Source organism: Rutilus rutilus (assembly GCF_951802725.1).
Source record: "Rutilus rutilus genome assembly, chromosome: 15".
Lineage (NCBI taxonomy): Eukaryota > Metazoa > Chordata > Actinopteri > Cypriniformes > Leuciscidae > Rutilus > Rutilus rutilus.
This window is the reverse complement of record NC_140220.1, coordinates 24,703,741-24,717,781: the sequence shown is the minus strand read 5'-3', so window position 1 is coordinate 24,717,781 and position 14,041 is coordinate 24,703,741. Positions and strand designations below refer to the sequence as shown.

General features: G+C 35.8%; 2 protein-coding genes across 4 annotated transcripts in view; one reads left to right on the top strand and one right to left on the bottom strand.

Moving 5' to 3' along the window:
- Positions 1 to 14,041, top strand: part of mep1ba (meprin A subunit beta a) — a 507,054-nt gene that overhangs the window by 455,706 nt on the left and 37,307 nt on the right. The window lies entirely within an intron of this gene.
- trappc8 (trafficking protein particle complex subunit 8) overlaps positions 1 to 14,041 on the bottom strand; it is a 71,021-nt gene that overhangs the window by 31,738 nt on the left and 25,242 nt on the right. For all 3 annotated transcript variants that reach the window (XM_084432509.1, XM_084432511.1, XM_084432510.1), the window contains 4 exons: positions 13,321 to 13,426; positions 12,048 to 12,179; positions 10,007 to 10,231; positions 3,295 to 3,403 (listed from right to left, as the gene is read on the bottom strand). In XM_084432509.1, coding sequence (XP_084288635.1) covers positions 3,295 to 3,403; positions 10,007 to 10,231; positions 12,048 to 12,179; positions 13,321 to 13,426 — 572 coding nt within the window. The remainder of the gene's footprint in view (positions 1 to 3,294; positions 3,404 to 10,006; positions 10,232 to 12,047; positions 12,180 to 13,320; positions 13,427 to 14,041) is intronic.

Genomic DNA, 14,041 nt, shown 5'->3' with positions numbered 1-14,041 from the left:
GAATATGATCATGAGGTTACCTCACACATTTCATCTCTCCTCACAAATATGACTGACAAATCATGGCAGTGAAAGAATTATATTTTGGGAATTAACCATATATAATCTCAACAGAGTTGCCTTATGTCCATTCAGCCGGTGTCTCAGAGGAAAATTGGGATTCAGAGCCTAAGGCTAGCAGAGCATTGGAACAGACAACAGTTATGTTTCATTCAACACACACCAGTACATCCCCGCTCCTCTTTCAGTGTGAGATCTGGGCAAAGACTTTAATTAAATAGTTTTTCACACCTCCTCGGGCCTGTTCTCTTCATTCCCACATTCAATTCCCTGCTTTTTTTTTTTTTACACGCATCTGAGTTTTGTGATATTCCTGAAATGAGTCTTTTTGTTTGCTTTTCTTTAATTGAAGTGAAGCTCATAGCAGATATCGAACGTGGTAGTCCATGTTCTTTCTCATTTTAAATGTAATTTATTCTGTGATGTAAGGAGCAGCTTCTCAGCACCGCTCTTCTCTTTTGAAGTTTTCCCTGGAAATTACTTTTTTATCAGAGTATATATGGTGCTGTGTTCATCTTCATTTAACTGTGGGCATGATGGGAGAAAGGTCATCACAACTTAATGTGGATGTTAAAATGTCATTCGTAACAGTTGCGCTGTGCTGTTTATTCATTCAATTCAATTCAACTCACTTCACATTTATTTGTATAGCGCTTTTCACAATACACTTTCAAAGCAGCTTTACAGAAAATTACAAGAGATGACTAAAATTGTGTTTGTTTTATACAGAAATGCTTGGAATATACACCACCGTTCAGAAGTTTGTGGAAAGTAAGATATCTTAATTATTTTGAAAAGTTTCGGTAACACTTTACGGTAAGGGTACATGAATTACCATGAATTCATGTATAAATTCATGCATGAATTATGCATTCATTCATGCATTAATATCTCATGAATCATCAGGAACTAACACGAGTTCAACGTTTTTCATTCATGACTTCATGGATGAACAACACCTTAATTAAAACATTAACTAAGAGGATGACTACTGTATTGGACAGACCCCAAAATAGACCAATCACAGCTCATAGCACACGAATTCTGTTGACATTCAAATACAGTAGTCATCATTAACTAAGCATTATCTATCAATGACTTCATCATGTGTGTGGCCCCTCAACTTAAGTGTTGACTAGGTCCTTTGAAACACTGATGAACAATGTGATATTAATGGTGGCATAACTGTGAACAAAGAAAACATCATGATCATGCGTAATAAATAATAATTCATGATGATGTACTCCTCTTAGTTAATGTTTTAATTAAGGTGTTGTTCATCTATGAAGTCATGAATGAAAAACGTTGAACTTGTGTTAGTTCCTGATGATTCATGAGATATTAATGCATGAATGAATGCATAATTCATGCATGAATTTATACATGAATTCATGATAATTCATGTACCCTTACTATATTGTGAAAATGTACTATTTTAAAATGTAATTTATTCCTACGATGGAATTGTTATTATTAATATTAATTCTCATTATTATTAATGTTAAAAACAGTTGTGCTGCTGAATATTTTTTGGTGGAAACTGATCAATTTAAAGGGGACCTATTATGCCCCTTTTTACAAGAAGTAAAATAAGTCCCCAGAGTATGGAGCCTAAAATATGACAAAATGATTTGAATTCAAATTGTGTAAATTTGAATTATTGACAAGTGTAATCTAACAAAATTGAATTTCATGTGGAATTTTAAATAGTTCTGAATTTGATTTCTTTAAACGATTATTGAACATTTGAAATTTAACGAATTGAAATGTTTTTATGGCTGAATTTTATAGACATGTTTTTTCAAACAGCTGTTTTTTGTTCTGAATTCTTAGACTGCAAATATCCAGTTTTAAAAAATACAGATTCAAGTTTTCAAGATGAAGAAGAAATTTGGAACTTCAAATTCAGTTTTCTAAAATTCAAACCGCGGAAAATTCAGATCATACAGAAAGTAGGTCACAGGTCATCCATAGGGAAGAGGAGAGGATCTCAAGTCGAACGGAACATTTTGGGTGCACTGCAATAGTTTTCTGAATAATGAAGACGGCTATTCGCTGTATTTTGGTTCATTTTTGGTGTGCGCCAGAAAGATCTTCAAGGAGACCGAGACGCACTAAAGCAGCGCATCATGTTTTATTTATTTATCAAATGCATTACATTTTGTAGTCATTTTAAATGTACACAAATAAAAATATACATTTTACTGTTTCAAATGATGTCATATTATCTGTATGACTAAATGACAGAGTATTAAGTTATTTACCCCTGCTGTGGAACAAAATTTAATTTAATCCAGGTGATGGCGCAGGCGCATCGCACGCTCACACAACATAGTATCAGTTCTGGCACTGCTAACTTGACATCGCAGCCCCTTCATTATCAAAATAAAACAGAGTCAACCAAACATATAAAAAGTTATTCTGCTTAATTTAATTGGTCTGTTGTAGCCTACAATATAAAGGGCAAGGCTGTGCCGCACAGTCCTACTTGTTATTCCGAACATTTCCCTTGTTGTGGAGATGCTTTATCCTATACGTGCAGGCTATAGGTCTCGACAACTGAAGTATGAAGCCTTCTTTATATTAATAGTTAGCATCCAAATGTTACATTGCAAATATGAAAACTTTGGGCCGAATGAGAGATGCGCGAACTCAACGTTGGCACAGTTTCAGTTTCGATTCAAATAAATTTGTTTCGGCTTGGCGTTTAAAATTGGCTAAATGTTGTTTGTAATAAAGGGCACAAAAGGCTATTTTTATAGGCTAGGCTACTATGTGTATATTATTTTATTATACATGGCTACTTATTTTTCATTCTTGCTGCTTTCTGCATTCATTTAAGGATTTGTCATACAGTAAGGGAAAGTAAAATACACATAGCCTACATGTTAATAGTGTTTATAATGTTAATGTTGATATAAATAAAAACATTTCAATTCGTTAAATTTCAAATGTTCAATAATCGTTTAAAGAAATCAAATTCAGAACTATTTAAAATTCCACACAATATTCAATTTTGTTAGATTACACTTGTCAATAATTCAAATTGACACAATTCAAATTCAAATAATTTTGTCATATTATAAGCTCCATACCAGAGAGTGTATCTGAAGATTAGCTTCAAATATCCCCCAGATATTTTTTATTGCATGTTAAAATTGCCACTTTTTTATTTCTGGTGATCTCTCCCTTTCTTGTGTCTGTGATTGAGTGAGCCACACAGAGGGTTCTTACCTTCGGCGAGTCTGCGTTCATGGCCGAAGAAGACTCGTGTTTGTGAGCTGTGCAGGCAGGGCAGAGGCAGCTGCGGGAGGGAGCTCTCACTCGTCAACTGACTCATGCTCTGAGGGCAAAAGGTCAAAGGGTCATAAATATCAACATCATTTAAAGAACGCCTCTTCTTTCCACCGACAAGTTGTACAGTCATCCAGTCTTCTGATCCCGAAAATATAAAAATAAAAGCTAATTCAAATATTAATAAACACTAATAGTAAACTAAATGCTAATGTATAAACACTAAAATACCCATTCCCAGTCTCATTTCACTTTAATTATGCAAATTCGTTATCAAAAAGTCACATATTGTATCAGTTAAAGCAGCACTAAGGAACTTTTCCTCTTCGGTCGCCCTACAGGTTGGAAGCGGAATTGTCCATTACCGCTGTCGTAAATAATTTCACTGCCGGCAGCCTACTGTCACACGCGTACACACACGCTCGCTGTTTATCTAGCACCGGCTTTGGAATGAACGATGTCCACAGACAAGGTAGAGTATGTTGCATGATTTCATGAAAGTATGATGTATTGCGACATCAGAAACTAAGAAAAAATAAATAATGACTATTGTAACGCTTGACGTAAAGCAAGTCAAATTTGTAGTTTTCTTATGTCTCATTCCAACTACAGAAACGCGACCCGGTTTGGCAAACTTGCATAGTGTGGTTACAGCAGATATAGGGCTGCAAAGCGAATGCAGAAGTGCCATTCACCCTGTTACGACTTGATGAACCACTGATACGATTTTTAGTCCATGAGCCAGGGCCCCAAATTTGGTCCATCGGTATCAACGGGGGGGCAAATGCTATCATTGTTTTTTGGCAAGGTATACACCCCTAGTATTAGAAAAATCACGATAGCAGTGCAGGGGTGGTAGCGAAATCACTTTTTTGAGCTCATGAAGTTACTAACCCCCTAAAATAAATTCCGTTTTTTAAATCTGGTGTATATCTGGTTTAGGCTCATGCTAGGGATATTATCAATATTCTATAATATGGTGCTTGGTATCATTGGAAAGGGGACCTTTTAGGCTTTCATTTAAGCCCAGTACTGAATCTGTCTGACAAACACAGAGGTCACAAGACTTCTTTAAACCAAAAATAACACACATTTTTTCACAATTTCCGCCTAAACTGTATGCTTTCTTTTATCCCTGTGGCATGAAAGAACACCACGGACACAAAACTCAACAACTTCAATACTCAAGGCACTCTGATGACTCAGAAAATGTATAATATACCCATACTATTTATTTGTGAGAGCCTTAAATTAGACTTGTGCAGCCAGCACAAGTCTTCAAAATAGAATAGAGCCAATAGAATGGACAAATAGAATACCCTATTAGTCCAGGGCCAAATGGCCTATTTATTCATGTACAGTTGTAATAAAAAGTAATAGTGTAGTCAATGGTGTTGTAAACATAACACTTGTAAGTGGTTTAACAAAATGTTTCTATCATGTATTTTGATATTCACCCACTTTTAGTCAGAATGTCAGAAAGTAGCTCATGCACGGAATGTTGATGGATTTTGACAGTTTGACAAGGTTTTGTCAGTTTTGTGAAAAGATTGTTGGTTCAGTTGACTGGTTATAACTACACTACCAACTATGCCATCTTCAATCAACTTCCATTGAGTTCCAGGGGTATTAAATGTAAGTACAAAATAGTTTTTCTCTTGTGCTTGTGAATTGGTGGGGAATAGTAGCAGTAGCTAATGTAAGCTTGGTGTTTTTAGCAGGCTAGCTATCTAGCAGGCTAGCTAGCTTGCAGGTTAAACAGTGTAACAGTAACTGCTACAGTGCAGTCAGGGCTCTCAAGTGTCACGTGACAGTCACTCATTTCGGTCTTTTGTCACGCCCTCTCGCCACACATTGTATTTCTCACGCAGAAAAACTATTTATAATACATTTAATATGCCGCAGCGCCCAAAATGTCTCTGGCAGCGCCAGTCTCATTATGGAACCGGCAGGAATCAATCGCTGTAAAAATCTATAATTGTCTATCCATTATAAAAGTGCATCTATCCATTATCCATTATAAAAGTGCATCTATCCATCATAAAAGTGTATCTATCCATTATAAAAGTCCATCTATCCATCATAAAAGAGCATCTGTCCATCATAAAAGTGCATCTATCCATCATAAAAGAGCATCTGTCCATCATAAAAGTGCATCTATCCATCATAAAAGTGCATCTATCCATTATAAAAGTGCATCTATCCATCATAAAAGAGCATCTATCCATTATAAAAGTGCATCTATCCATCATAAAAGTGCATTTATCATTATAAAAGTGCATCTATCCATCATAAAAGTGCATCTATCCATTATAAAAGTGCATCTATCCATCATAAAAGTCCATCTATCCATTATAAAAGTCCATCTATCCATTATAAAAGTGCATCTATCATTATAAAAGAGCATCTATCCATTATAAAAGTGTATCTCTTCATCATAAAAGTGCATCTATCCATCATAAAAAAGCATCTGTCCATCATAAAAGTGCATCTATCCATCATAAAAGTGCATCTATCTATTATAAAAGAGCATCTGTCCATCATAAAAGTGCATCTCTTCATCATAAAAGTGCATGTCTTCATGTTCATTTAATGAAGTATACTTAAGTAATTTTCAAGTATATTTTTTAAGTATACTTTATGTAGTAAGTATACTAATATCAATGTGTACTTGTAGTAAACTTGTGTACTATTTCAATACTGCTTGGGACTAAATTGGCCCACCTTTAGTATTTTTAGTATTTGTAAGAGTAGTAAACTAAGTACACAACTAGGTTTCTCATTTGTAATGCATCTGTACTACAAGTGAACTTATAAGTATACTAGTAGTTTACTATTTTAATACAAGTAGTACATTTTTTAGTTTATGAAAGTACACACTGAAGTGTACTCTCAGTAAACTACTAGTTTCGTAGTTTATACTGCAAGTATACTTGCAAGTTTTCTTTAAGTGAACATAACATTATACTTATAGTTTACTATTTATATATTATTTTTGCACTTGAAAAATACCTTTAACTGTACTTTAATTTTAAAAACATTTTATTAGCTTCATGCATCCTTTTTTAATCAACACTTGAATGTCAGTAAGTTTCATAAAGAAAGGCAACATTTTAAACAAAAAAGTAGAATTAGAGTAAATTGCTATACACTACCAGTGGACTAGCTTACACAAAAATTCAGATATGCAGAATTAGAAACATATCTGTTTTATATCAATATTGTAATCAATATTTTCAAACAATGTAAGTTTCATAAGACTGTATATGAAAAACTATGTAAAAAAAAGTATACTTAATTGACTACTCAATCAAAAGAGTTAACACAACTACAAGACAAGTATACTTTGAATTCTTAATTATTCTTTTAAGTATATCTGGATCAAAAGATTGAGTTCAAGTACAGGCCAAATATACCTGGGCCCGTATTCAAAAAGAATCTTAATGCAAAGAGTAGCTCCTAGTGACAAAATTCTAAGAACATTCTTAGAAATGTGGGCGTTTACTCTTAAAATTAAAGAAAAAATACCAGTAAAGAAAACAGTACTTCAGAAAGCATCTTAACCCTTAAAAGAGGTCTTAAGGTCAAAATTGTAAGGAGTACGGACGAGGACTTTTCAGAGGCTGAAGAGTTTCTTTAGCAGAGGAGAACATGGCAGAAAGACGAAGAGGGAGAAAAAATCTGTTGCAGACAATGGATGACAGTGAGTTAATAAGACACTATAGATTAGATCGTGCAGGGATCATGTTTGTGACTGATCTTATTAGAGACGCGCTAACATCTCCGACACAGCGCAGAAATGCCATAGCGCCAGAAATGAAAGTAATAACTACATTACGATATTTAGCAACTGGGAAAATGCAACAATGCAGCAGTGTGTAATGTACACAGTCACATGTAATTTCAAAGTGAAGGCTTAGAATAGACCCTATACTTAAAATCACTCTTTTTTTCCTTCTTGGACAACCAGCCAATCACAGTCTTCAAAAGATTGTGTCATACATAGCAACGGGGTCAGCCCCGCCTCCTCGCTAAGATGAAAGTTTTTGTCTTTTCCTTGCTCAGAGTTGCTCTCAGATCGGCCCCGAATCGCTCTTAAGCTAAGACTCCTATGTAAAAGTTTTTAAGCTAAATTAAAGGACAAGTTCTGTATTTTACACTTAAAGCCCTGTTTTCAGATCGTTTCTGATGAAATAGAACAGTTAAGATTGATATTTGGACACATGCTGCTGGCCCGAGCTGCACTGTAGCAGTTACTGTTACACTGTTTAACCTACAAGCTAGCTAGCCTGCTAGATAGCTAGCCTGCTAAAAACACCAAGCTTACATTAGCTACTGCTACTATTCCCCACCAATTCACAAGCACAAGAGAAAAACTATTTTGTACTTACATTTAATACCCCTGGAACTCAATGGAAGTTGATTGAAGATGGCATAGTTGGTAGTGTAGTTATAACCAGTCAACTGAACCAACAATCTTTTCACAAAACTGACAAAACCTTGTCAAACTGTCAAAATCCATCAACATTCCGTGCATGAGCTACTTTCTGACATTCTGACTAAAAGTGGGTGAATATCAAAATGCATGATAGAAACATTTTGTTAAACCACTTACAAGTGTTATGTTTACAACACCATTGACTACACTATTACTTTTTATTACAACTGTACATGAATAAATAGGCCATTTGGCCCTGGACTAATAGGGTATTCTATTTGTCCATTCTATTGGCTCTATTCTATTTTGAAGACTTGTGCTGGCTGCACAAGTCTAATTTAAGGCTCTCACAAATAAATAGTATGGGTATATTATACATTTTCTGAGTCATCAGAGTGCCTTGAGTATTGAAGTTGTTGAGTTTTGTGTCCGTGGTGTTCTTTCATGCCACAGGGATAAAAGAAAGCATACAGTTTAGGCGGAAATTGTGAAAAAATGTGTGTTATTTTTGGTTTAAAGAAGTCTTGTGACCTCTGTGTTTGTCAGACAGATTCAGTACTGGGCTTAAATGAAAGCCTAAAAGGTCCCCTTTCCAATGATACCAAGCACCATATTATAGAATATTGATAATATCCCTAGCATGAGCCTAAACCAGATATACACCAGATTTAAAAAACGGAATTTATTTTAGGGGGTTAGTAACTTCATGAGCTCAAAAAAGTGATTTCGCTACCACCCCTGCACTGCTATCGTGATTTTTCTAATACTAGGGGTGTATACCTTGCCAAAAAACAATGATAGCATTTGCCCCCCCGTTGATACCGATGGACCCCCCTGGCTCATGGACTATTTGGAAACATTATTTTAAGGTAAAAAAAAAAAAATCCTTAGTGTTGCTTTAACTGCACGGATAACTTTGCCATTTATATGAGAGACTGATTTTTTACACAACTGTTCCTGGAGTGGTAGATCGGCACCATAAAACTCCCATTAAGAAACGAGGCAAAGCAGAATGTTGTAATTTCCTCTTGTTATGTATTCGGCGCAGTGCTTGAAGGTGATGGAGTTCTGTGGACCTGAACCACCCAAGGACAGAGCGCTGATGAGACAGACTCAACCAAACGATGACGAAAGAGCAGTCTCGCACAGACACAGACAGTTGAACTCAGGGCTAAAGTCTGATTGTGGTGGGGAAAAAATGGGTCAGTCTAGCTGCTTTCTGAGAGCAATATAAGAAAATGTAGCCTGGTTCAATGTGAAAACTGCTCTTTTCCTATGACTGAATGGGTAAATAGTAAAAATGGCATGTGGTGTAAAAATGGCATGTGGGAAAAAATTCTATTTTCCCTTACAAACATGTGTACACAATTATTTTTAGAATAGTTTTTGAATATGCACTACTGGTTTTTTTTTTTTTTAAAGAAGTCTCTTATGCTCACCAAGGCTGCATATTTTTGATTAAAAATAAAGTAAAAACAATAACATCGAGAAATATTATTACAGTTTAAAATAACAATTTTCTATTGTAATGTTTTAAAATTTAATTTATTCCTGTGATGCAAAGCTGAATTTTCAGCATCATTACTCCAGTGTTTAGTGTCACATGATCCTTCAGAAATCACTCTAATAGGCTGATTTGCTGCTTAAGAAACATTTATTATTATTATCAATGTTGAAAACAGTTGTGCTGCTTAATATTTTCATGCAAATGTTTGGATGATTTTTTCAGGATTCTTTGATGAATAGAAAGTTCAAAAGAGCAACATTTCTTTGGAAAAGAAAACTTGTAACATTATACATGCATTTACTGTTACTTTTGATCAATTTAACGCATCCTTGATGATTAAAAGTGTTATTTTCTTTAAAAAAAATTTGAACAGTAGTGTATATTCCAAGGTAAAAAAAAAAAAGTATTCTGTACAAATATCATTAATTAGTAATTCAGAAATGTCATTAAGCTTTGCTGGTTGCACTACATGACTTTGATTTGCTAGACAAAAACTTGTATATAAACAAAACTACTTAGCTTATTATTATACTCTACCTAAGGTTTTCTTTTCAAGAATGTCATCCTTTTAATGAGTCTCCTAACATTTTTAACTTTATGAATTGTGAACAGATTACTATAAAAAGCTAATTTTATCAAAAGTCAATTTTGATTTCATCTTGTCTAAGTTTTAAGTAATGTGATACCTGTGTGTCTGTGTTGCTAACCTTGTACACATAGAGGTATTCCCTGAGGAAAGCAGCCTGCTGCACAGCCGACTGTTTGCTGTCGTTGATGAGAATGTGCCGGAAGGCAGCCACGGCGTTTTCCGGCTGCCGCAGAGTGAAGGACTGCCGGCCGATGGTGAAGTTGATGTGATCTTCAGCCAGTGTCCAACCTTTACCTTTATACACCTGCAAAGCCTGGCAGTAGCACCTCAATGCATGTCTCTTCTGTAACAGAGAGAGAGAGTGTGTGTGAACAGACACATTTAAAGAATACCTCCATCTATGAGTGCACTTCAACATCTTACTGCGACGTTCAATAGCTTTCACAGCTGTTCAAGCAGCATCAGCTTCCAGGTGAAAATTGACAGCCTGACAGGCATTTTGACAGTCAAAAATAGTCGCTCTCCGAATGCAACGTAACAGGGAGGAGAGTAAAGATGGAAAGCTCCTAAAGCTTAGTTCCATATAAATTCACAGGTAATTTGTTGTTTTGTCGTTAATGAAAATCAATATTGACCTCGTATTTGAAAAAGGATGCTCACATAAAAAAGCAATACTAAAATTCAGAGTCAGTTCATTCACATTCAGAGATCGACTATTTTTGACTGTCAAAATGCCGGCGGACACAGCTACAGTGAGTTCTTTCTTTTTAGTCAACTCTGTGTACACAAACAATGTTCTCAATGCTCGAGTTCATGTGTAGAGCCCCTGGTGATACTTCGAGCAAAGTTGTGTCAAGCCTTCTTAGTGTTTTAAAAATAGCGATTTTTGATGCTATCACAGTCGTGCCCCATGCACTCCCATTCAAAAGGCAATTTGACCGAAAATGAAAATACGGTCAAACTTAAAAGCGGCGTTTCCATTCTAATTATGTTTTTAAACTAAAGTTTGCTTCGGGTAGATTCACAAAAAGACCCTAGGTTGCATTTTGGCGAGAGTTACCCTTTAAACTTTAATTCAAGTTTTGTTGAATTATTTTTCAATCTCATGTTAGTGTTTTACTTTATCCAGCAATTTATAATATCTAAATATTTTATATTGAACTGTTTTATTCATAATAAATTACAATTCCAGCCTTTTAATTTTCTAGGATATTGGTAATACTAGTTATTACATACTTTATATTTGTTCCCTGGTACAGTTTTGCCATGTCTGTTTATTATATTGCATTTTTAAGGGGCTTGTTTTCTTTATTTGTGATATCTGGCAACCCATGGAGCTTTAATGAAGACAGGGAAGAGTTCAGAAGAGAGTAGAAGGAGAGCAGCGGTATGCAAACTGAACAGCAGCTAATGTTAGTGGAGTTATTTAATACGGTATTAGTTTAAATTATACACATCTTGTAACCACATGATTATTTTACTGAAACGCCGTCGCTGCTTAGCCTTTTATATTCGCCTCTCACAGCATGAGTATTCTGTGATGCATCTTTTGCATCATTAAAATGTGTGATTATCAGGTGGTTCCGATCAGTGGCCGATCTTTTGAAGTTAGGAAAATATAATATGCGCAGTTGCACTCTTAATATTTAGTGATTTAGCCTCAGATACAGGATATGTTCATTCGCTTTTACAAGCAGGCACTTAAAAGACAACACCGCTCATGTTTGTGAGACACATTTTTCCAACAAAACTGAAAAAGAAAAAAATGATCCTTTCATCAAGTCTCTGACGCTGTTCATGTGAGTGTTCTTTACTTTTACGGATTTCATCAAAAAGATCTTCATTTGGTCTTACGGGTTTGAAACGACATGATGGTGAGTAATTAATGACAGAATTTTCATCTTTTGGTCAACTAACCCATTGAATACAAATGACAGTTGTTGAGGGAACAAACTAAACAGAGAAATACGATTTCAGCTTTATCTTGATTTTTTGCTGTTTTAAACCTTGTTTTGTCTTATTTTAAATTATTGTAAGCCATCTTGTGGCCTACTTGTAATGTGCCAGGGCCCATTTAGAGACCAGTGATTTAATGTAATGGTGATGAGGACAATTGTGTGTATTTTAGGAAAGTGTGTTTCCTGAATCTGCAAACATACCTGTCCAGCTTTGCTGAAACGATGACCAGCCAGTATCATGTGGAAGGCAAACTTCCTCACCATGGGGCTGCGCATATTCATGAAGCAGTGAGCCGCCTGCTCCAATAGGAGTGCACTCCGCAGGTCTGAGTCCTATTAGAGAGGGAAACAAGAAGTGTGAAGTGAATTAGGTTAACGTGAGCAGCATGACACAGAAACAACAGATCAGCCAATAGTGTGAACTGCCAACTCACTTATCAAACATTATCACGACGCTCAAAATCATGATCGAAGTTCGACCAATCCGCTGAAGTGCCGACAGGTTAAAAGGCCCCGCTGAAAATGAGTGAGCAAATCAGCGCCAGATCTCATTCAACTCCCATGCCTTTGTTGAAGCCGAAAAGTCCAGTTACATGGTAATGTTTGTTCGGTGGTTTCCGAGTCAACACACTTTCAGGTTTGTTCATTGTTGTTGCTGATGTATTACTGCACTGTTAGTTCTGTCTGAGAGAATGCACTGTTTCAGCGCTAGTACTCAAGTCTTGTATTAAGTGCAAGTGTGTGCGAGTGACTGATCTTTGTGCTACAAGTGGATAATCTGTCTAGATCATCTAGAATTTCACCACTCGGTGAGACTTTGAACGCTTGATTTACCTTTAGTTGTTGTCTCTTAATTTTGTACAAGTCTACTGAATGTTGACCTTACATATCAATCGTAAATAGCTCTACTGATTGATTCTTACAAGTATCTTTGGAACAACAGTAGATGGCACTTTTCTGTGTTAGTTAGTTGAAGAGTAATTGCCTTCAATTGTATTTTCTGTCAGCGTAGTTTGTTTACGGCGTCATATACGCTGAAGATTTCGGTTTTGTTTCTGCTTTTTTCTTTTGGTAGGAAGTTTAGAGACTTGGGATAATGGTTATGGGGATTTTGTTTTGATTATTTTGTTGATTTGGCGACACTTGTTTTTTGGTTTCTTCTATTTCTAATCTCTTTTTGACAAGCCAACGGTCTGAAGAAGAACGATTCAGTGGAATTGGCGTTCGGTGCCGCTTTATAAAGGCAGAGCTCCAACCACCATTCACGCACTTAAACTCTGTTGCGAAGGCTGTTTTCTTTTCTTTTTTTTTCTTTTTTTTCAGATTCATTTCAACAAGTCAAATTCAAGTACTTCAAGCTATTTAAGCACCTTGTACGAACCCTGTTGCCTGATTCCTGGGTGATAATGGCAAAGAAATGACTAAATATTTGGTACAGTCTTCAGTAAATGTGTCAACGGGGACTTGAGCTCACCTCACTGGTCATCTTGATCAGAAGTGTGGCAGCATCGGAGTATTTGGTTTGACTCTTCAAAATCTCAGCACTTAAAAGACAACACCGCTCAGCCAAAAGCATGTTTCTGTAACACAAACACAAAAAACAGTGTCTTAAACATATATTATAAACATGCAACATGTTTCCATCAAAAAAAAAAAAAAAAAATTAAAGATCCTTTCATCAAGTGCTCAAGTATTAAACCAGCATATACTGTCTGGCCTAAAAACAGAAGCAACAACTAAAATTTGTATTTGAATTTTTTTATAATAATAATAAAAACACTAAAGGGATAGTTCACCCAAAAATGAAAATTATCCCATGATTTACTCACCCTCAGGCCATCCTAAGTGTATATGAAGATATATAAAAATAAATAAATAAATAATGATAACCAGCTTCTGACAAAAATCTGTATGCAAGTCAACTTGCGGCGGAAGCGTAACCTCTGACGGGTAGGATGTAGGAGTAGGTGAGAATAGACGTCACTCGAAGTTCAAACAAATAGGCCTGGGCAACAAACTCAAGCTCCTCTTCTCTTATATAAAAATCCTCAGACATTTCCTTGTATATTCTTGTTTTAGACTTCTAATTCAGGACCGGTGTTTTGTTTTGCTCTATCCTCTGCATTTCCGCTTTGGCCGTTATGTCATGTGTTGCGTCAGAGGTTCTGCTTCCGCAGTAAGTCGATTTTTTTTTT